The sequence below is a fragment of the Aegilops tauschii genome, chromosome 6 (genome assembly GCF_002575655.3).
Source record: "Aegilops tauschii subsp. strangulata cultivar AL8/78 chromosome 6, Aet v6.0, whole genome shotgun sequence".
In the NCBI taxonomy this organism is placed as follows: Eukaryota; Viridiplantae; Streptophyta; class Magnoliopsida; order Poales; family Poaceae; genus Aegilops; species Aegilops tauschii.
Window position 1 is genome coordinate 50275659 of NC_053040.3, and position 23971 is coordinate 50299629.

The window sequence follows — 23971 nt, forward strand, 5'->3', positions numbered from 1 at the left end:
GGTTATGTGTTGAAGGATGGATACAGCTGGATCTAGGTATTGTTAGTTTGGGTGATATATTTTGTGTCCCCTGTATCCCCAACACCTGATTGCATAACCAGAAAGTTTCGGGAGTTTATAAGTGGGAATTCAAGTAGCTCCTAGGATATCTTTCCGATAGATGCATGATATGAGATTGGGGTTCGACGACTAGTGGTCCGCCTTTCCACGGTTGGTTTTACAGTGGTCGCGTAGTGTCTTAAAGAGTCCTTGGCTATGCCGACTCGGGGACGCTTCGTATGTCATGTGCACTGCCTTGTACATGATGGTGCTGTACGTTCGAGCCCGTGTGGGCCCCACCACAAAAACTTCGGACGAAATCTCTATCATATGTTTGTTCCGGCTTATTCTGCAAGCCAATCCTTTGTTTTGTTTTGTTTTGTGGTATTCGAGTTGCTTCGAAGTCAAGTGTTGATTCCATACCTTCCTAAGCGGTGTTCTCATATTTCCATGTGGATGATAATCCTTCTTGATTATCGAGATTGTCATGCCAATTCTTTCCAACCGACGTGCTCTTTTTTTTCAAGTGGGTCCGTTCATTTCAACATTCGCGAGATCAATTCTCAGTTCTTTGCAACGGTGTTTGCTTCATCCGTCCCAAGTTGTCTTTGTTTTCCTGCCCTCCCACCCTTTTTCTTCAAGGACCCAGATTTCTTAATCAAGTATCCATTTTATTCATGTGAAGTCCCTTCATTCTTTTCCGTCAATGCTCTTACCCGGTGGTTCTCATGAAGATGTTCTTCAAGTTTATTACTCTTCGTTCTTTTTCTTCTCCGGTGGACTCAAGTCAAGCTTTCAGTGTTGATCGTATTCTTGTCCTCGTTTCAAATTCTTTCTCATGCCGGTGTACCTCTTAATCATCCACTTCTCGCCATTCATTTGTTCTGGAGTGCCGAAGATATCTCAGAAGATTTGTGTCTCCATTATCAATCCGTTCAAGCTATTTCGAGGTTGTTATCACATTCAAGCCATTTAATTCAACCGGCGCAATCTTTCTTTTAATCATTCAACGGTGTAACTTTTGAGTGGGCCCTAACCCACAGGTCTTTTCCCAGGATCTTACCTGACTCTTCTAATTTTTCTGGAGTTATTCTCAAATTCATTTCAAAGTTCGACGTAAGAATGAATTTTCATCAGTCATATTCTTTCTCCAAGATCTCTTTCGAATTCTTTTCATCGTTGGTTCAACCTTTCTAATTTTCATTCCGGAGTGCCTCAACAATTCATAGTGGTGTTTCTCATTGTCATTCTCAACATTTCAAGATCAAGGTAGAATTTCTCTTGAATCTTGGTCCGTTCTCTTGAAGATTCATAGTTCTAGCTTATGCCATCCTCTCATAATTGTTTCCAGTCGCGTAATTCTTTTCTTACCCATCTGGAGCATTTCAGAGTTGTTTTCATTTCTTGATCATCCAAAGGCCATCATTTCAGAAGATTTCTTCGTTCTAAGTTTTCAGCTTCGTTCTCCAATTATTCTAATTGATGTCTCTTCGTTCATCTCCATATTCTCCCGGTGCATCGTTCAAGTTTCCTCTAGTCAGCTCGTGATCTATTCGTTCTCATGTATCTAAATTCCCTCGAGTATTTTCGCCCGTTCTTTAATTCTTACGGTGTTTCGTCCTCTTTTCTTCAATTGTTTTCAATTCTCGCGGTGGTTCGTTCAAGATTTTCTCTTCCTTCGTTATCATATCAATTTATTCGTTGTTTCAATCCTACCGGTGATTCGATGAAGACCTTCCCAAGTTTGCGCAATATCTATCTTAATCCTTTCTACGAGAATAAATAGTATGCCAAATCCATTGCTTGTCATCAATTTAATTGGTGAAGGATATGCATAACATAATTCTTATTCTTGTTTCCTCCAAGTGATTAATTCCTTCTTCCGGAGTTCGTTCATGATATCAAATTCTCGGTTCCAAGTTGTTCATCTTTTCTTTCCGGAGCTCCAAGTTATTTCAATTATATCATTTCAAACCTTCATCTAATCATTGCAAGGCTTCACCTTTTGTTGTCAACTTCTCTTTCTTTTTATCTTCCTTTTATTACCGGAGTTCTTCATGGAGGCTCTACATGGTGGTTCATCAAAGATTCTTTTTATTCTTCAATTGTCCTTCAAGATTTCTCTTGAAGTTAAGATCCGCCGAGCTATACTGTGAAATAAACATGGTGCTCAACAAATGTGTTGTTTTGAGGAGTTCAAGCATTCTTCATCTCGCATTCCGAAGTGCAATTCTTTCTACCTTATCTTTTGAGGTGGTGTTATGTCATTCTTGATAATTTCCCTTCGGGTTTCATGATTCACAAGTTTTCAAGGGTGACATATTTAAATCCATCATTTTCTGTTCGTTCAAGAGATCTTTTCAACCAATCAATTTTTTGTTGGAGTTATATTGGGTTATATTTCACCTACAGCCTTCCCTAAGGAATGTAGCTATTTGTGGTGCTTATCAATGATCCAATTTTCTCCTTCTCATCTCGGTGAAGAAGTTTTTCATCTACCTGTTGATCTCAATCCAATCAACTGTTTCCGCTAGTGGCTGGTTATAACCTCAAAAGTTGGATGTTTTCCATAAGCCCACAACAAGCGTCTTTTCGTTGTTGATTTTTCCAACAACTCCGTTCAATCCTACTTCGTAAGGATGCTCTTTAAAATTCATTTATGGTAGGAGATGTTGGTTTCATTCTTCGTTCTATTCACTCCAACTATCTAACTATCATGCATTGTTTCCGGAGGCTTTGTGATGTTGCTCTCTTCGACCAATCATCTTGTTTTGTCAAGATCATGTAATTTTTCCTTTCTTATCCATTTAGCCGGAGTGTCGTGTTTTCATTCGAGTTCTCTCATCTTATCAAGTTTTGTCTCCTTCCTCAACCGGAGTGCTGTCTGAAATCTTTCCTACCCCTTGTGCCATTCTTTCATTAGTTTCGGAGGCAACGTGTTGTTAATTTCATCGAGTATCCTCTCATCTTGTCAAGATCATGTTCAATTCCTTCCATTTACAGTCGGAGTGCTGTCCAAATTATATCACTCTTATTCCTTCTCTATCTTGTTTTAACAGGAGTGTTGTCGTAATTGATCTTTATCGTTCCTTATACATCTCGTTTCAACCGGAGTGCTTGCATGTACTTCTTGTCCATCGTAACCATTTTTGTTTGTCTTTCAACCTACAAGGTTCTTGTAATGGTCCTTGTTCCTCTTGCTGAAAGGAGTGTTTTAAATTTTGTTCACCTCCGTCGTGTCATTTCTTCAAGCTTTGCCGCCTCTCAAGGTTCTTTGGTTTCACTCGTTTGTCAAAGAAGCAACTTTGTTTTACCTCTTCCTCTCCCGGTTTTCTCCGGTGCCATCCTAGATCTCGGGACGAGATCCTCTTGTAGTGGTGGAGTGTTGTAACGCCCCAAGACCGACGTTTCAGACGCCTTCCATGTTTTTCGTTGTCGTCGTGTGTTTTATTTGTTTGTTGCATTTCATCATGGCATCATCCGCATTGCATCGGCACTCGTTGCCGTCATTGTTTTTTAAAAACTGCAATCGTTCGTAGTTGCTGCTCCTTGCTTGTCCCCGTCGACCTTTTGACATGCCCCTTTCTCGACAGCGACCCCTCTCAGACCCCCCTCGGTGCGTGTCCACAACTTCCCCGAACCCGACCCGGATTGTTGTTACCGTTGGGTCCGGATCATCCCCTAACATCTACAAAATATCTCTGTTTTGTTATTTGGACTCCCTACCTATTTTTTTCTCGATCGTCCGATTTTAATCGGAGGGTCCTTTTAGCCCCTAGTCTAGCCACCCTTCCTATTTAAACGCTCAAATCCTAACCTATCCTGTCCAATCCAGCAATCCTCGCCGCCGCCACTCCACCAAATCCTCTTCCTCGGGATCCAAGCCCGCAGCCACCCTCTCTCCTTCCCTCGTTTTCCCCACCGGACCAATCCATCTCCCACCTCGACTCCGAGCGCCCCTGCAGCCTCCCGCATCTGATCCAGGGAGAGCAGCACCCTCCCGAGCTCCTCCATGCCGTGCCCCTTCTCCAAGTCCTGCGCCTCTCCTCTAGCTCCCTGCCGTCATCCCCGGCGAGCAGTTCTGCTAGCAGCCACCAGCAGGACAGCCACGCTCGCGCCTCTCCTTAATTTCCCTTTCTTCTCCTGTTGCCTTTCCCTCTCATGCTCTCTCTCTCCCAGGTACGCCCGTGCAGGAGCCGCAAGGAGGAAGCCGCCATCGCCAAGCTCTTGCCATGCGCGCCTGGATCCGCCATCCCCGGCTCCTCCGCGCTCGATTCCCGTCGCTGCGCCAAGTCCCTCGCCCCGCCTCTGCGTCTCTGGTCCTTCCTCGACGCCGAGCTCACCAAGCTCCACTGCCTCCTGCCGCCCTTCACCTCCTGCCGTCGCCCGGATCCAGCGCCCCTTCGCCAGTCCCTCCCCGGCGCCGTCTTCTGCGTCGCCGTCTTCTGCTGCTGCTTCTGTTGGAAACGAGCAGAGAACGAGCGCACGCTGCCGCCCCCGCATTGACCCGTCGCCGAGCCCAGCCTCTCGGCTTGCTTCCTCGCGGGCCACAAGCCACAGCCGGCCCAGCTCCCTTGCCGCGGCCTGCCTGGCGTCCTCCTCTCCAGCCGGGCCTTGGCCCAGGGTGAGCAGCCCCCAGCCTCTCCGGTGCACTATCGGGCTAGCCAGTTTCGGCCCGTGTAGTTTTTTTCCCAGAGCTACGATTTTGTCCATTATCCAGAGTATTCCAGTTTTGCAGAAAAACCCCTCATGTCCATGCATGTAATAACTAATTAACCGTGCATCGGATTAAAATGATTTTAATATGTAAAATGCTTAGAATTTTATCTAGTTTCACATTATGCCACTCTCATCCATGTTTAAAATGTTTAAATTGCTGTTTGTATTAATTTGCTAAATGCCATGTTAAAATGATTTATTTCATAACTAATTAACCGTAACTCGGAATTTAATAAACTTTATATGTAAATGGGGTAGAAAAATGCCTAGTTTAACATGGTGCACTTCATTTTGCTGTTTAACAACATTAAAATATGGTTTTAGGCAGAACAGTACCAAATCTAAATAATTGATGTGGGGATTTTCCGGAATGGTTGTTTATTGTTTCCGGCCTCTTTTAACTTGCTTAAATAGTTAGTTTACTATGCTTCACCTCTTGCCATGTTAATCAACATTTAATATTGTTGGGTACATAAACAAGAGCGAACTAAATAACTCGAATATGGTGTTTCGTCAATATGCAACTCGTTGCATATTGAGCTCCATTTAATTTGTAGTGTTGTTTGTTGCACTTTGCCATGCCATGCCTCATTATACCGGACATGCATCATATTTGTTTTTGCATCATGCCATGTTTATGTGGTGGTTGTTTACTATGTTGTTTGTTTCTTTCCGGGTTGCTTCTCTCGTTACCTTCGGTTTCGTTCCGGAGTTGTGAGTATTCGTTCGACTTCGTCCGTTTGTCTTCTTCATGGACTCGTTCTTCTTCCTAGAGGGATCTCAGGCAAGATGACCATACCCTCGAAATCACTTCTATCTTTGCTTGCTAGTTGTTTCGCTCTATTGCTATGTCGCGCTACCTACCACTTGCTTATCTAGCCTCCCAAATTGCCATGAACCTCTAATCTTTGTCACCCTTCCTAGCAAACCGTTGTTTGGCTATGTTACCGCTTTTGCTCAGCCCCTCTTATAGCGTTTCTAGGTGCAGGTGAAGATGAAGATTGCTCCATGTTGGATTATGTTTATGTTGGGATATCACAATACCTCTTATCTAATTTAATGCATCTATATACTTGGTAAAGGGTGGAAAGCTCGGCCTTATGCCTGGTGTTTTGTTCCACTCTTGCCGCCCTAGTTTCCGTCATACCGGTGTTATGTTCCTTGATTTTGCGTTCCTTACGCGGTTGGGTGATTTATGGGACCCCCTTGACAGTTCGCCTTGAATAAAACTCCTCCAGCAAGGCCCAACCTTGGTTTTACCATTTGCTACCACCTATCCCCTTTTCCCTTGGGTTCTGCAGACTCAAGGGTCATCTTTATTTTAGACCCCCTGGGCCAGTGCTCCTTCGATTGTTGGTCCGAACCGAGCAGCCTGCGGGGCCACCTCGGGGAAACTCGAGGTCTGGTTTTACTCGTAGCTTGACTTATCCGGTGTGCCCTGAGAACGAGATATGTGCAGCTCCTATCAGGATTTGTTGGCACATCGGGCGGCTTTGCTGGTCTTGTTTTACCATTGTCGAAATGTCTTGTAACCAGGATTCCGAGACTGATCGGGTCTTCCTGGGAGAAGGAATATCCTTCGTTGACCGTGAAAGCTTATAATGGGCTAAGTTGGGACACCCCTGCAGGGTATTATCTTTCGAAAGCTGTGCCCGCGGTTATGTGGCAGATGGGAATTTATTAATATCCGGTTGTAGAGAACTTGACACTTGACCCTAATTAAAACGCATCAACCGCGTGTGTAGCCGTGATGGTCTCTTCTCGGCGGAGTCCGGGAGGTGAACACGGTTTCTGGGTTATGTTTGACGTAAGTAGGAGTTCAGGATCACTTCTTGATCATTACTAGTTGACGACCGTTCCGTTGCTTCTCTTCTCGCTCTTATTTGCGTATGTTAGCCACCATATATGCTTAATGCTTGCTGCAGCTCCACCCCACTACCCCCCCTTTCCTACCCTTAAGCTTAAATAGTCTTGATCTCGCGGGTGTGAGATTGATGAGTCCTCGTGACTCACAGATACTTCCAAAACAGTTGCAGGTGCCGACGATTCCAGTGCAGATGACGCAACCGAGCTCAAGTGGGAGTTCGACGAAGACCTTGGTCGTTACTATGTTTCTTTCCATGTTGATCAGTAGTGGTGCCCAGTTGGGACGATCGGGGATCTAGCAGTTGGGTTGTCTTCTTTTATTTTGGTTCCGTAGTCGGACCTATGTGTGTATCTTGAATGATGTATGAATTCATTTATGTATTGTGTGAAGTGGCGATTGTAAGCCAACTCTGTATCCCATTCTTGTTCATTACATGAGATTGTGTGAAGATGACCCTTCTTGCGACAAAACCACAATGCGGTTATGCCTCTAAGTCGTGCCTCGACACGTGGGAGATATAGCCGCATCGTGGGTGTTACATGTCGTTGGGTGGTCGCCGGAGAGGACAAGGTCGAGGTACGCGGCTAATTTCCTCCGCCATGGCTGCCCCTCTCTGTCTCTTTCCCGCTCACTTCCTCTCTTCACCTCTGGACGGATCTTTTCCTTTCCCTCCCGATCCCCGTTGCCTTCCCGCGCATGGTTGCTGGCACCCGTGCGCGCCAATTTTCTTTGTCCTAGGCGCGGGAGACCAAAGCCACCAACCCACGGCGTCCCGATTTAGACATGGCGATGAATATCACGTCACATGGATGACATGGGGACGCCATGTGGGTATGTCAGACGTCACATGCCAAAAATATGGACATCTGGGGCTAGGACCGCGCCACAACATTATGTCATCACTATAACCGACGCCATAAAAACATTGGTGATATTTATCATTATATAAATAAGTATGTGACATCTCTCTCATAGCAAAGAGGCGCTTTTCGCTATTAAATACACAAACATCCATTCCTTTTCTTCTTATCTTAAGAAAAAACAATTCACTTTCTCGCTCTATCACCAGACGACACAACACTCACACTAACATCTCATTCCCTCGACCTACTCTCCTTGCCATGGCGTCGCCGCCACCACTGTTGTCTTCCCTCGATACAACGACATTCGACATGTACTTTCCTCTCACCGTAGTCTCCCCTTCCCTCCACAGCGTCGTCCGCCCCCTGCAATGTGTCCCAAGGAATGCACACCTTCGTAGTGTTTATGCAAAATGATACATATCATGTGATCCTTGGAATTCCATATTTAAGCACAATTATATTCTCACTTTAGCTATACGCAAGTCGCCTGAAAATTACTTTTGGATCAGTCAATTTTTGGACTGTTGAATTCTACTTCAGATTCGTGCTCATATTTTTTTCTGGGCTGGTCTATGCACTGCTTTTGGCTGTTTTTTCTTGACTGACCATATATTTTGGGTCAGTCGATTCCTTAGTGGGCTGAACCCATTACATGTGCGACCCAACCTTCCCCTTTCTCTCTTTATTTACATGTGCGTTTTTGCTTTTGTTTTCTGTTTTTCTTTATTAGTTGGTTCTCAGTTGTTTTTTTCTTTTGCGGCTATTTTAGGGTGTTTGATGAGTGTAAATGTATACACATAAAAACTATACAATATGTGTCAAAATTTCATTATTATATGACTATTGTTTCATATTAGAAAAGGTGCAATTTCAATGCAAACTCGTATGCAATTTCTTTTTGTCATTTTGTTTCTTCACAAAGGTTAATACCAACTAATTCATTCTTTATTAAAAACTTCAGTTCCTTTGACGATAGTGAAAGTACCACTAATTCATTCGTACTAATGAAACTTCTTTTTGTATAAAAGTCCACTTTTATATGTTCATTCTTGCATATATTTTTAAATCACAACTTTTATGTATATCATCTGCAAAATTTGTCATTGTTTGATTTAGTTTTTTTTTCTCATTTTCATTCTTCTTAAATGGTAATATCAATGCCCACCAATTCATTCTTCCTTAGAAAATTTCATTATTTTGGTTTTGTTTTAGTATTTATTTCATTTTCTTTCTTCTTTAAAGGTCATACGAATGTCATTAATTCAACCGTACATAGGAAACTATATTTTTTTTGCAAAAAAATCACTTTCATATGCTTATTCTTGTGTATTTTTATAACGCGCATTTTTATGTATATCGTGTGTAAATTTTGTAATTGTCTGATTTAGATTTGTTTTTCTGTTTTTTTCTTCTTAAATCGTAATACCAATGTCACAAATTCATTCTTTTTTTGGAAATTTCACTACTTTGAGTCCGTTTTAGTATTTATTTCATCTTCTTTCTTATTGAAGGGCAATACAAAAGCCACTAATTCATTCTTTCATAGAAAACTTTATTATTTTGAATTTGTTTCAGTTTTGTTTTGTTTTGTTTCTTCGTTAAGGGTAATAACAATGCTAATAATTTATTGTCCCAGACATTATTTTTGATGTAACCGTCATTTGATTTTAATAAAGTGCACCCAAGGGCATTCCTCTAAAAAAATCATTTCTTCCTAGGAAACTTTCTTTTTTGTGAAAACTCCTTTATTATACGCATATTCTTGCATATTTTAGAATAGCGCAATTTCTGTGTAAATTGTGTGCAGATTTTTTCAGTATTTGTTTTCATTTTCGTTGTTCTTTAAGGTTAGTGGCAATTGCACTATTTCATTTTTTATAAATTTATTTTTTTATTTGTATTTACTCTTATTTTTTACCCTTTACTCTTTAAGGTGAAACCAACACAGGTGTTAGATTTTTAATTTAACAGTTCAAATTCTGGGTGAGACTTCATTTATTTTTCAATAGCCGCTTAAAGATGAAGAATGTTAGTGCAATCCTCAATTTGGGTCCAAAGTTGTGCGGCTTCTATAAGAACATTCAGTATGGCCTGTGTAATTTATCGAAAAAAAACTAATATTAAGTTGTCTAGTGTGATGATTAATAGACATAAATGAGTTAGAAATATCAAATGTGGGTTTAAGTACCCCCCCCCCCCCCCCCCTCTCCTTTCTCTCCCTTCAAAATGATATATACATGTGTATAGTGTATGTATTGTATGCATGCATATAAAAATAAATATACATGTGTGACAGATTGCTCATATGATCGCTAACCGTTGCATGCAAATATGTGTGAGAGTGCTATTCTTCGGTCACCTATAAACGCTTTGAACACTATACTAGAGCAGTCTGTACCAACGTACAAGAGAGAGAAAAAATCTGACTTTGCAGTAGCACTTGACGGGGGCAGCCCATGGTCCAGCTTGATGGTAATTAAGGAGAACACACACATGCACTTGTGCAGACGTTACGGGGGCTGCTGCGGCCCTCTGCATGCAAATCGACTGAGCAAAAATTATGGTCAGTCAACTGACCCAAAAATTAAAAACAGTCACCTTGCACGTAGTCACTCCCTTATAGTCTAACAAACTGAGGCACCCAGCCAAACCAACAAAAATACACCAATTGAAGCTCCATATCAATTCAGCTAGCTCAAACCATCAATTAACTTGATGCTACATCACAATGATACAAATAATTCAACAGATACCTTTCAACTTGGAAAGAAAGATTCTTTTCTAGAAAACCATGGGTACTCGACCTTGACGAGTCTATCATGGCGATGAAACGACGCTCTCCACCTTGGGCACCTCGACCGGGAACCGGTGGATCTCCTCAATCCACGGGTTGCTGCCGGCTTCCTTTGACGGGTGAATGTCCTTGAGCGCGCGCCACACCGCGCTGTTACACTTGAACCCTGACCCGAAGGCGATCTGCCACGCACGGTGCCCGCGCCGGACGCGTCCCTTGGCCTCCGTGTACGCAAGCTCGTACCAGAGCGAGCTGCTGGACGTGTTCCCCCACCGGTTCAACGTCATCCTTGAAGGCTCCATGTGCCAGTCACTGAGCTCCAGGTTCTTCTCGATGGTGTCCAGCACCGCCCTGCCGCCGGCATGGATGCAGAAGTGCTCGAACGCCATCTTGAAGTCCGGAATGTAGGGCTTCATCTTGAGGCCAAAGATCTTCTTGCCGATGAGAGAGGTGAGGAAAAGGATCTGCTCGGACATGGGGAGAACGAGGGGACCGAGCGTGGTGATGTTGGTCTTGAGGGCCTCGCCGGCGACGGCCATGAGGTCCTTGGAGAGCGCGACGCCGACCCGGCCAGCCTTGTCCTCCTCCTGGAACACGCAGCGGTAGGCGCGGTCGTCGGCGCCGTGGTGCGTCCGCACGGTGTGCATGAGCTGGTACTTTGAGCGGCGCTTGTCGGCGGCGCGGTTGCTGAGGAGGATCGCCGCGCCGCCCATGCGGAAGAGGCAGTTGGACATGAGCATGGAGCGGTCGTTGCCCCAGTACCAATTCAGCGTGATGTTCTCCATGCTCACCACCAGCGCGTACGAGTTCCGGTGGACCTGCATGCATCCATTACAACATGGCAACTCCAATCAGAAGCAAATTAATCGGTCAACCAAATAAACACGTGCCTACTACTACTACTGCTGCTACTAGACGTCTGCATGTGCATCCGTATTCACAACAGAGACAGCTATCGTCGACCAATAATTGGCCCTACTCATCAACACGAGATTTATTGGACGAGCTCTTCCTGTCAGCTAGCTGCCCTCATCAATGTTTACTAGTACTATTAGGACAAGTGGTGATCAGCTAGCTCGTCGATGGATCGATCGGTCCCTGGACACGTCAACGGTCTACCTAGCTATAGCCTGTAGGTGCTTAAACCACTCAAAGATGGGAAACACTGGCTGCATGGACCATTTCGGGAGGACAAGCGAATGAAACAGAAACACTAGCTCCCGAGCTGGTGCACCAACAGTACAGGTTTCGATCTGTGCACATAGGAATGCTACTAGACAGTGGTTGAGTGTTAGTTAATGAGATGTTATCATCTTAACAACAACACCCCAAGCACACGCAAGGTGCGCAGGCCCACCAAAATGAAAAGATTAGTTCCTCAGGTGTGTAGTCAACAAATTAATCAAGGATGCAGATCTCTGTTCAGCGAGATTAAGATTCTGATTGCCACTGACTTACTACAATTACAAATAATACCTAAGGCATATGACATTAGTCTAAGTTACTCCTTCATGATGCAAAGTAACATGGTTGTGGTGTCACAGATGGCTTCATTTATTAGCTTGTAGACTTGTGTTCTTTTGAAAAGCGTGGTTTCATAGATGGCTTCATTTAGAGTAACATATTATGTTACTCTAAACAAATCTCTCCTCGTTCAATACATGCCACATAAGTAATTCTTTTTAAAATGCGCTACTCCCTCTGTCCACTTATATAGGATCCAATACGTTTTTTGAGGTTACCTTTGACCTTGGGTTAGTACAATGATATATGACATACTCCCTCCGTTCCTAAATATAAGTCTTTTTAGACATTTCACTAGGTGACTACATACAGAGCAAAATGAGTGAATCTAAACTTTAAAATATGTCTATATACATCTGTATGTAGTTCCCTAATGAAACCTCTAAAAAGACTTATATTTAGGAACGGAGGGAGTACATGTTACACAAAGCATATCATTGAATTCGTATGTGAAAGAAGTCAAATGGTATTGCTTTGTTTTTGTATATATGTTAATGTATTTGTATATAAATTTTATTGAAGTTTATAAATTTGACTTTGATCAAAGCTAATATATGAAGTAAATAAAAAATGGAGTGAGTACTACGCGTACAGCAGCAGCGGCGGATGTTGACGATGACAGTATGGGTATATAGGACATAAAAAGTACTATGAAAAGTCAAACCAAGTCAAAGTTTGCTTTTCCTTCTCAACAACCCACTGGGTACGATCCACGCCGTCCATCTACCCAACCATCGGCTGACGTGCGAGCACACCTGCGGTCGCTCAACCTCCCTAACCCATCGCCAAATTAACACTAGGCTACGTACTCGAGGAGGAGTCTCGAGTGGTATAAAAAAGGAAATATTACCTGGAGCAGCTGCTTGGCCAGGTCGATGGAGATGAGCCCGGCGCTGCATCCCATGCCGCCGAGGTTGTAGCTGGCGACGTTACGGCGGAGCTTATAGTGGTTGACGACCATGGCGGAGAGCGACGGCGTCGGGTTGAAGAGGCTGCAGTTGACGACCACGACGCCGATGTCCCTGGCCCGCACCCCTGTCTTGGCGAGCAGGCTGTCGATGGCGCCGAACATAACAGCCTCCGCCTCCCGCCGCGCCTCCGCCATGCACGGGTTAGGGGGCGAGTTGAGCACCGCCGCCGGGAAGTAGGTCCCCTGCCCGAGCCCCGACCGCTCCAGGATCTTCCGCTGGAACGCCAGGTTGTCGTCGGTGAACGCCCCGGCCTTGCTGGACTGCCTCATGAAGGTCTCCCGGGTGACCACGTGGTCGGGCCCGGGCTTGTAGCACGCGAAGTCCAGCAGGTACACCGCGCGCGGCCGCCGCGCGAGGTAGGCCGTCGCGAGGGCCGTGGCGACGGACACGAGGGAGGCAGCGAGCTGGAGGTTGGCGAGGAGGTAGGCGCGCGCTGCCGCGAGGTCGGACGGGGTGAGACGGGACGCGCGGAGCGCCAACGCCGCGGCGAACGGGGCCAGCAGCACGTAGACCGCGTTGGACACCACGATGTGGTAGCCAAGCTTGAGGTGTCCCGGGCGGCAAGGTCCCTGACGCTTGCCATCGCCGCCGCCGCCGCCGGCCGTGGTTTCTTGGGCGGCGGCGCTCATGGTGGCGTACGTACGTAGCACCGTGGGCCGGCTAGCGTGCGTGCGTGGTGGCTGCGGTTGGTCGGGGTTGGGAAGTGTTTGTCCGGGATGAATGGGAGGGTGGGATCGGATCGGAAGCCATATATAGGGGCTAGCTGCGGTAAGCGGGAGGTGGGTGCAACCACCGGAGCTGAGCTACCATTAAGACGGAGGTGGAGCACAGGCAGGCAGCAGGGGAGGGAGAAGGAAGCGCGGGCCGGGATCGGTTTCGTGTTATAAATGTGAGACGCGTCGTGCTCGTGCACGAGCGGGTCTCGGTCGGCCGGGGTTGCGTAAATTAATATGGTTGGGATTTTTTTAGGATATATACTCGTAGTAGTATATAGGAGAAATAAATGTGGTTGGGTTGGCGTTGGGGTACAGACGGAGACGCGATCGGACGCGTACTGCTTCGTACTACTACCTCCGCGCGTGAGTTCCTTTCGGTGGGCGCGGGCCTCTTTTCTTCATTATTATGACACGATGTGCTCCCTGCATCGTTGACCAAGGATCTGAGCTCAGGGATGCCACCACTTTTGATTGCATACTAGTGGCAGGGGCGCGCCTCCTCTGCGTGACTGGGCGCACCAATCTTGCTGTTGCTCCTGAGGCGTCACTATGCTATGTCCTTTTCATGCAACTGTTGTTCAACTTATATAACGTTCTAAACTCTAGAAAGCAGAGCAATCCAACCCAAGTGACAGTACCATCTTATTGATGGGAAAAATAAGTTACAACAGTAAAAATGCATTGTTGGCGCAGTGCACATTCATAAAACACATCAGGTGTGCAAAGACAGGGGCATCATATATATGGATAAGCTTATATGAACAGAGATGCAGCATTCTTGCAGCTTAAATGACTGACTACAAAGAGAGGTGGTTCAAAAGAACCATGCACTGGCGAAAAGTAGATGCACAGTTCCAAGCATCATAAGGCACATCTGCTCCTCCTGGTACTACACCGCGTCGATAAGTATGTAGAGTGCTGGCCCCGATGTCGAGCTCGTGAAGGCTCAGACTGACCCTGCAGCTTGCACTGAAGAAAGATGGAAATAAGTTCGATCCTTGTAATAGCTTACAGATACCTGGGGTAAATACTTTAAAGCATTCTTGTTCATAAAGTGGATTCATTCTCAAATATAGGTAGACAAAGTACACAAGAAGCTTCATATCTCACTGGACAATTATGTGACCATGACAGCAAAATGTTCATAGGATTTCTCAGGTTTGGCATCCATCCAAGAATATTCAGAGTTCCAGTCAGGTCAGAGCTACACTTAATGCACTGGGCTAGCTAAAGTTCAGAAACATGGCATCTTGGATGGGTTCAACAGGTCAAAAGGTAAAGATTTGAAATTAAGATTCAAGATCAAATTATTATTTTCATTTGTCAGATACTTTTGTGGTAATTTCAGCATAAGAGGTGTGATGTACTGTTCGACCCCATTTTCCAGTAACCATCACTACAGTTCCAAAATAAGAGACATTTGAGAACTGCTCCTTTTCTTAGCAGAAAGTCTCAAGTTACGTGTGACATACCTAGTCGACCAAGATGTTGGAGGCCTGCTTGTAGATCACCGGCAGGTTGGCGTCATGGAGAAAGTTAAGGCCCTTGGGCTGACGGCGATCTTCATCCTTATCATCCGCAGGAGGGAGCCATTTATACGTGAAGGAAATAGGATGTTTCAGGTCAGTTTCCTCCACATTGACCAAGAGTTGTACTAACTTGCAAGTACCAAGAAGCTGGTCGGACAAGTAAATTTTCAATCCAAAATATCCAGTATCCCTTTTTAGTAAATATCGAATATCTACATTCATCTGACTTTAGAAAGAGAAAGTGTAGTCCCTTTGGAAAGGAGAGAGAGCTCAGCCATCCTCTTGACTTGTGACTTATGGAAAAGAAAGTTCAGGGGACAAGAACAGTTCATCATCAATGGACCAGATGGCACTCGTCGTGCTCAGAATTCTGAATTACTCCCTCAAATCCATAGTAAGTGTCATGGTTTTAGTTCAAATTTTAATTGAAACCATGACACTTATTTTGTATTGGAGAGAGTAACATTTTTCTTTATCTTGCTGATCTCAAGAACCACCAAACATACTAATACTTGGAATGATCAATTGACAGCAGAAAGCGGTGAAGAACTCACTTTTGAAGAGGTGCGTCTCAAGGCTCCCAACGCTCATGAATTTGTACACCAACATCCGGTGTTCGTGCTCGTAGCACTACCCAGCCAATTACACCAGGTTCTTCTGCCTTAGTTGCCCAAGAAAGAAAACTTCAGCCTACAACAACAGAACCATATAAGCTAGTCATTCATCAGCCAGGCTTCGAAATTGATCTACCAATGATCTGATCATGCTGGCGCGTGCATTGCACTCTATTTCGCACTCACCAACCACTCTGTAGCTACTGCAGTTAGCATATGTGTAATGTATATGTACAGAGCATTATAATCAATATAATGAATGCCATTAATCCCTGAATTCCATCTGTTAAACAAGCAATTTATGTGCCATCCATCGAGTTTTGCACATCGGGAAAGACATCTAACTATGTATAGATTTAAGTGAATAGAAAAACACTGCAACGACAAACTGGCTCTTTGTAATGAAGGATACGTACCACTGTAATGGTTTTTCACATAATTGATGTTTCCCGTTGCAACGCACGGGCATATAGCTAGTTCTCAATAAAATTAGTATAGGCAGTGGCATAATCTTCTCTTTTACCAAAAATCAAATCATTCCTAAGGTCTCCCGAATAAATAAAACCCTCTTCTGACATTAGATTCCACAAATCCCTCATCTCCAAACTGCGGGCACGAGCCTTAGAAAAGACACAAGAGCACGAAAAAATCCGTCTTCTTCCACACCACAAATGTAGCACATCCCTGAGGTGAACTGATGGCGCGTAACTCTGTTGACCTGGACTGGCTGTTCATTGTTGCCCGTCGGGCAAAATTTCTAATATTTTGGGGAACGCATCACCACTAGATTGCCCTAAGTTCTCCTTCCGAACCTTGAGATTCAACACAAGATTGTATGCATTTTTAAAAGAAAACGTACTGTTCTTCACATAATGCTATGACAAAATTGCCTTTCCCCAACGATTAGATACATAAAAACCAAACCTGTCAAAACATAGAAAGCATAAAACACCTTAGAGAAAAGTTAGGAAAAATGACAAAAAATGATGCTAGAAATGAAAATACTTACAAGCATGATTTTCTCTTAACGGTTGGACCATGTTACGTGGTCGTTCACCAAAAGTTGGACTATCTTGTATAGCATCCATAGTTTAAAAATGTACCAGTCATTGAATTAGTGAGTTTGCTAGTTTAGATTTTCACAGGTTCGGCCATCGGTTCACCAGTTCATTGTATGGTAGTTTACACTAGTGCAGAACCGGGCTATAGCACCGGTTCGTAAGGCCCTTTAGTGCCGGTTCTGTAACCGGCACTAAAGGGTGGGGACTAAAGACCCCCCCTTTAGTACCGGTTCTGCACGAACCACCGCTAAAGGACCACCACGTGGCACGAGCCAGCGCCGGGGGAGGGGAGCCCTTTAGTACCACCAACCGGTACTAAAGGATTTTTTTGAACTTTTTTTTGAAATAAAGAAAAAACAGCCCACCTACTGGGCCGGCACGGCCTGCATACGACTAGAAACCCAACCTTTAGTTGGGCCAGGATGCAGGCCTATAAGGCCCAGTAGGACCCACAGGGCAGAAGACTTGCAATAGGCCCACAAAGGCCTGCTTAGAGAGGAGCTCGACACGGTAGCCGCGGCGGGGCTTATAAATCGGTGCGATCTCCTCTCAACTAGCGAGGTGGGACTAAACATTGTGCACGCCGGGTGACAACGCACCCCTTTAGTACCGGTTGGTGGCACGAACCTGTACTAAAGGGGGGGTCTTTAGTACCGGTTGGAGCCACCAACCCGTACTAAAGGCCACCACCTCTTTAGTACCGGTTCGTGGCACGAATCGGTAGTTGAACGTTAGGCCCTTTTTCTACTAGTGTTAAGCCATAAGTATTATGTTTTTCTTATACTAGCATAATACTAAAAAGTGTCATATATACTAAGTTTCTACCATGTGACAATAACTTGGGTAGGGCAAGTTGGTTCCCGGGTTCAACTCATGGCTTCGACCTCTTCCTATAGTGACCAAGTTTGATTTGTGCATTGACAATTTGTTTTAATATTGTGTTCGGTTTAACCAATTCTCTCTGGTCCAGTGGTGGACCGGTCCACCACTAGTGCAGAACCGGGCTTTAGCGCCGGTTTGTAAGGGCCTTTAGTGCCGGTTCCACAACCGGCACTAAAGAGTGGGGACTAAAGGTCCCCCTCTTTAGTACCGGTTCATCACGAACCGACGCTAAAGTGCCACCACATGGCACAAGCCAGGCCCGGGTGCGTGTAGGACATTAGTACCGGTTGGTAACACCAACCGGTACTAAATGTTTGGGGGTGTTTTGGTTTTATTTTTTATTTTTCCTTTAATTTTGTGTTTTCAATTTAATTTAGTGATTATTTTACATTATAATGAGTTGTTAAATCATTAGGTGAAAGTACCGCAGATTAGTTTCGACTGGATGCATGTGGATCCTAGCTAAGTGATCAAGTATATGCCATATCCATATTATACTTGATCACCTATAATTAAGTGATCAAGTATAACATGGATATGGCATATACTTGATCACTTAGCTAGGATCCATCCAGCTGAAACTAATCTGCTGTTTCTTTCATAAATGATATAATAACTCATCATCATCATCATCATATTAATATAAAAACTCTTGCATCATATCATCAACAACAGTATACTAGCTAGCTAAAAATCATCATAGTCGTCATTACCACTGTTTAATCATCATAGTCATTACCGCTATCTAATCACCACCAACACTAGCTTAAAGAAGAAACATTCACTTGTACCAGAAGCAAAGATATCATCGAGTTCAACATGGTCATGCTATTATAAGCGTTCATAACACCACAAAAGCAAATCACTCTTTGAGATTAAGTTCAGGACGAAGAACACGGACATGAGAGGACAAGTACTAAGAGCATGAACTAGCTAAATCACTCCTGCTGCTCTCTCTCAGGTAAAATAGCATAGAACATGTATAGCTCTCCTGATTCATCATACTGGAGCATGCAGATGAACCTGTCTCCTAATCTTGGGCTGCGCTTCTCATTGCTGCCCCCTAGTACTTCTCTGGAATTGTTAACAATTTTGCTCCAATCTTTCACTATTAAGCATTCATCGCTTTTAGAAATCCTGAATGCACTCATGTGCAATGTAGGATATCTTGGCCGTAAGCTAACCATTGGCATGTGACCTTTAGTCTCGATCCACTGAGGCACAACTGTCATCGGGAGTCCCTGTATAAAAACATCGTATAGTAATTAATATACTTAGCAATGAAAGTTTAGAAAAAAATAATGTATGCAAAAGATGCACTGAGGACAAATAATAGTAAAAATCTTACCATCTTTCCTAAATAGATGTGACCGTAGTTCAATACGATCACTATTGGTCGCACGTTTTGAGTACTAACATTTCTAAGTGCAGGAAGAAAATTTGTCTTGACAGTATGAAGATCCTCAAGCCATGAAACATAATGACTTATCTCCTCGCAGTTTAGTTCAGCTCCGGGACAGTAGGTCCTGTCTACCAAGCGCCGGACATGTTTGCTTGAATGGAAATAAACTGTCAATAGAAATTAGTTGTCAACTATTTTTGAATAAACAATATCAAATACATAAATATGGTTGAGAAACTCACATAATGGTAGAACTGGAGGCGTCTGCACATCGACCCAGATCTCTCTATTACCTTCAATATCATCTTCCGAACAAATATCAAAGGTGATAACCATATCAGGCTCAAATGCATAAGCCTTGCATAGTGCTTACCAAGTTTTGCATTCAAAATAGGTGTACGTGTCTGCATTGTATAATTTGACGTTGAAAGTATAACCATGCTCGGTCTTCAGGTAAACTCTCTTTACCTCCATAGTTTCCATAGCACTGAAACCTATCTTATCCAAGAGAAAAATTCTTGCATGACAGGGGATGCACTAGTAGAATAGTGAAAATTTAAAATTATAAGTTGAAGCAAATGAAGCATATATAAGTCATGCTTAATTACGAAAAAAGACTTGTCGTTGTGACTTACTGTATCCACTTCGAATGTCTCATCCAGCTTGATGCTGAAGCGCCTATCATCAACAAGGAAATTTCTGTCGCACAGGCCGCGCTGGTCTTCACAATATTCGCACATAATGAAATCTTTTTCGTCGTCAGACGACATTTCCTATGTTCATATAGGTGAAACATTAAACACTTACTAGTTCTATTAATTCAACTAATTTAACTACTTCTATTAATTCAACTAGTTCTATTAATTCAACTAATTCAACTAAGCATTTACTAAAAATAAACTTGTTCTATTAATTTTCTTACTAAAATAAAGTAGCTAGTTCTATATAGTAATATTTTAATTAGATCATCAAACCTCATATATCTAGATTTTCTTACTAAAAATAAACTAGTTCTATTAATTCAACTAGCTAATTCAACTAAGAATTTACTAAAAATAAACTAGTTCTATTAATTTTCTTACTAAAATATATAAAGTAGCTATATATAGTAATATTTTAATTAGATCATCAAATCTCAGATATCTAAATTTTCTTACTAAAAATAAACTAGTTCTATTAATTCAATTGGCTAATTCAACTAAGAATTTATTAAAAATAAACTAGTTCTATTAATTTTCTTACTAAAATATATAAAGTAGCTATATATAGTAATATTTTAATTAGATCATCAAATCTCATATACCTAAATTTTCTTACTAAAAATAAATTAGTTCTATTCAACTAAGCATTTACTAAAAATAAACTAGTTATATTAATTCAATTAGTTCAAATAATCTCATATACCTAAATTTTCTTACTAAAAATAAACTAGTTCTATTAATTTTCATACTAAAAATAATCTAGTTATATTAATTCAACTAGTTCAAATCTCATATATATACCTAATTAATATCTAGCTAATTCATCTAACAATTGACATTAATATTTAACAACTTTTCCATCTAATTCATCTAACATTAACATTCTAACATTCTTTTCTACGTAATTCTTCTAATATTAATCTAAACAATAGAAAACAGAAAATAAGTAAAAAAAAATGTGTGTGTGTGTACGAGCGGGGGGCGGCAGCGCGAGACGGCGACGCGACGGGGACGGCGCGACGACGGGCGGCGGGCCGGGGGCGACGACGCGATCGAGACGGCGACGTAGTACGGAGCGGCGGCGACGGGCGGTGGGGGCGACGGCGCGCGGCGGGGGCGGCGAGGGCGGCGCGCGATGGGCGACGGCGCGGCGGCGGCAGCGATGTCGCGCGAAGAAGTTGGAGAAGAAGTGGTGGTCGAAGAAGTGCCATATATATAGGAGGGGCCTTTAGTACTGGTTGGAGCCACCAACCGGTACTAAAGGCCAATTTTCGCCAGGTCAAGCGGCGGGAAACGGCCCCCTTTAGTACCGGTTCCTGACTGCAACCAGTACCAAAGGCCCACGCATTAGTACCGGTTGGAGCCACCAACCGGTACTAATGGTTGTGCGCTGCCACCCGCGGTGCACAATGTTTAGTCCCACCTCGCCGAGCGAAGGGAAGCCGCACTGGTTTATAAACCCAGCCCGGCTGATTCTTCGAACTTCTCTATATAGCAGGCTTCTGGGCCTAACTATGGCGCGCTGCCCTGTGAGCCTGCTGGCCTTTCTGGGCCTGAATTTGCACACCCTAGGTCTAGCAGGGGCCACTGGGCAGCGCCCCAACAATTTTTATATAGTTTTTATCTTTTCTGCATTATTTATTTTCTTTTATTTATTTTTGAGTAATTTTCTTATATAGTTTTTTCTTTTCTGTTTTATTTATTTTCTTCAATTTATTTCGGAGTAGTTTTTTTTGCTGTATTTAGTTTTTGTGTGAATATTTTTGCTTTAGCTCTCTAAACAAATTGGTAAATGACTGAAAAAAGCAAATGATGTCAAAACGTGTTGGAAATTGATGACGTCGCTTTGAATGCTGCATACTGAACGCAAAAATAGTCTGGAGTTCAAATAAGTTTAAAAAACATTGAAGTGCCCGTGTAACAGATGAGTTCTCGTCCAAAACCCTGATACTATGAAAAAGATTGTCCAGTTTGTACACGAAGTACGTCCAGTTTTCGCCGTGACCCTCTCTACTCTTTTGCGCATGCTATGCGGGTGAAATGATGATACCATGCCAAGTTCCAACATTTTCAGAGTTCATTTTGTAGTGATTTTCAATTTCACGGTCATTTAGCTCTCTAAACAAATCGGTAAATGACTAGAAACAGCAAATGATGTCAGAACATGTTGGAAATTGATGACGTCGCTTTGAATGCTGCATACTGAACGCAAAAATAGTCTGGAGTTCAAATAAGTTTAAAAAGCATTAGAGTGCCCATGTAACAGATGAGTTCTCGTCCGAAACACTGATACTCCGAAGGAGATTGTCCAGTTTGTACATGAAGTGCGTCCAGTTTTCGCCGTGACCCTCTCTACTCTTTGGCGCATGCTATGCGGGTGAAATGATGATACCATGCAAAGTTCCAACATTTTCAGAGTTCATTTTGTAGTGATTCACAATTTCACGGTCATTTAGCTCTCTAAACAAATCGGTAAATGACTGAAAAACAACAAATGATGTCACAACGTGTTGGAAATTGATGACGTCGCTTTGAATGCTGCATACTGAACGCAGAAATAGTCTGGAGTTCAAATAAGTTTAAAAAGCATTGAAGTGCACGTGTAACAGATGAGTTCTCGTCCGAAACCCTGATACTCCGAAAGAGATTGTCCAGTTTGTACATGAAGTGCGTCCAGTTTTGAAGTGAGTGGAGAGAGTGAGGGGCGGCCGGCGGGGGAGGACCGACGCGGGGGATTGAGGGGGAGACCGAGTGAGTGGAGAGAGTGAGGGCGTAAACATGTAAAAATATACATAAAAATACATTGATTATCAATGATCTTTTTGTGTACAATATGAATTGTCAATATGAGTCCTCTACGGTTTAGAAACCGGTGAAGACTCATATTGCGACCACAAATTCTATACATAGAGTTCAGTGAAGACCAAGTGCTTGTGATAATTTGAGAAGTAACATATTTAAGGTGGTAAAAATCTTGCTAGGGGAGCGAGGTGGGACTAAAAACAGCCTGCCACAACCTCTTTACTACCGGTTCATGCCACGAACCGGTACTAAAGGTGCTGGCCGGGCCACTGCCTCTTTAGTACCGGTTCGTGGCATGAACTGATAGTAAAGATTCGCACTGAACCGGTACTAAAGATCTCCTCCCGCCTAGCCGTTTGAACCGGCACTAATGGACACAGTAGTGCCGGCTCAAATGCAAATCGGGACTAATGTGTCTCACATTTAACCCTTTTTCTACTAGTGCACATAGATTAAAAACCATGAGAGACGTCAGTTTTGATCTCTAAAAATATGATGGAATCACACTAGAAGCATAAGCACACTTTGTGCTCCGACTTATACTGTGAGTGATCTTGCGAAGCCATTTTTATGTCATTACATATGGTTCAATTGGTTCACCATAGATTCATGATAGTATATTGTAACAAATGCTAACATGCCAACAACAATGCAACATCTTTTTTGCGATTATAAATTGTCAAAGGTAACAATAGGCATGAACTAAAGGAATATGGCAAGTTTACACATAGCATATGCATTTCTAGCCAACATTTAAAACGTCACAAAGAATGATCTCTTCTCCTTGAATATATCCCCGTAGTGATCACTTTCCCAACCCCTAATTTGATTTACGTAAAGTCTACTACCGTCGGGTTCCAAAATCCAACCATACATCAAATTCCCAATCCTTTTTCCAATCAAGCAAGAGGGAAAGTAGAAATGTAGTTAAACATGCTCACTGGATGACACACAGAGACCAACCAGTGGGGCCAAAGCTCGGAGCAACCAGAGTTTCTATTTCTAGTGATCATCAGATGACACATGGGGACTGCTAGAGGGGCCAAAGCCTGGAGCAACCAGAGCTTACTATTTCGAGCAAGCATGGTTTCCCTAACCAATCGGAGCGCACTTGTCAATTCTCAGACCTAACCATATATCAGATTCCAATATTTTTCCAAGCTAAAGGAGATGTAGAAGACTAGTTAACTGACGTTCTCTGAATTGTGTGTGAAGACCACCGCCGGTGCCAAAGCCTTTAGCAGCCAGAGCTTGCTATTTTATAGCGAGGAAATGATACATTTAAAAAAAAAGAACATGATGACACGAGCTCTAAGGTTCGTCTAATTTGTGCAGATTTGATATTCTACATTTTTTTATAATGAGTATAAAATAACGTTGAGAGGTGCTTAGCTCGATGCTAGTAGACACATGTGCGCTTCTCCAATATTCTTGGTCATGGGAATGAAAACAATAGGGCATCGTAGCAATAATGCTAAACGTACAGA

The 23971-nt window shown here is 43.2% G+C and overlaps 1 protein-coding gene across 1 annotated transcript; it reads right to left on the reverse strand.

The window, feature by feature from the left end:
- Positions 1–10148: 10148 nt before the first annotated feature.
- LOC109731451 (3-ketoacyl-CoA synthase 20) lies at positions 10149–13724 on the reverse strand. Its single transcript, XM_020290605.4, has 2 exons — positions 12657–13724; positions 10149–11100 (listed from the first exon to the last, which is right to left on the reverse strand). Exons 1-2 carry the CDS (start codon positions 13404–13406, stop codon positions 10306–10308), a joined length of 1545 nt encoding a protein of 514 aa, XP_020146194.1. The 5' UTR covers positions 13407–13724; the 3' UTR covers positions 10149–10305.
- Positions 13725–23971: the final 10247 nt, after the last annotated feature.

What these genes read in the sequence shown, in the direction of transcription:
- LOC109731451 (XM_020290605.4), bottom strand. Translation starts at nt 13,406, where the DNA reads ATGAGCGCCGCCGCCCAAGAAACCACGGCCGGCGGCGGCGGCGGCGAT. An exon ending in TGGCCAAGCAGCTGCTCCAG is followed by an intron (nt 11,101 to 12,656) that starts GTAATATTTCCT and finishes GGATGCATGCAG; the next exon opens with GTCCACCGGAACTCGTACGC.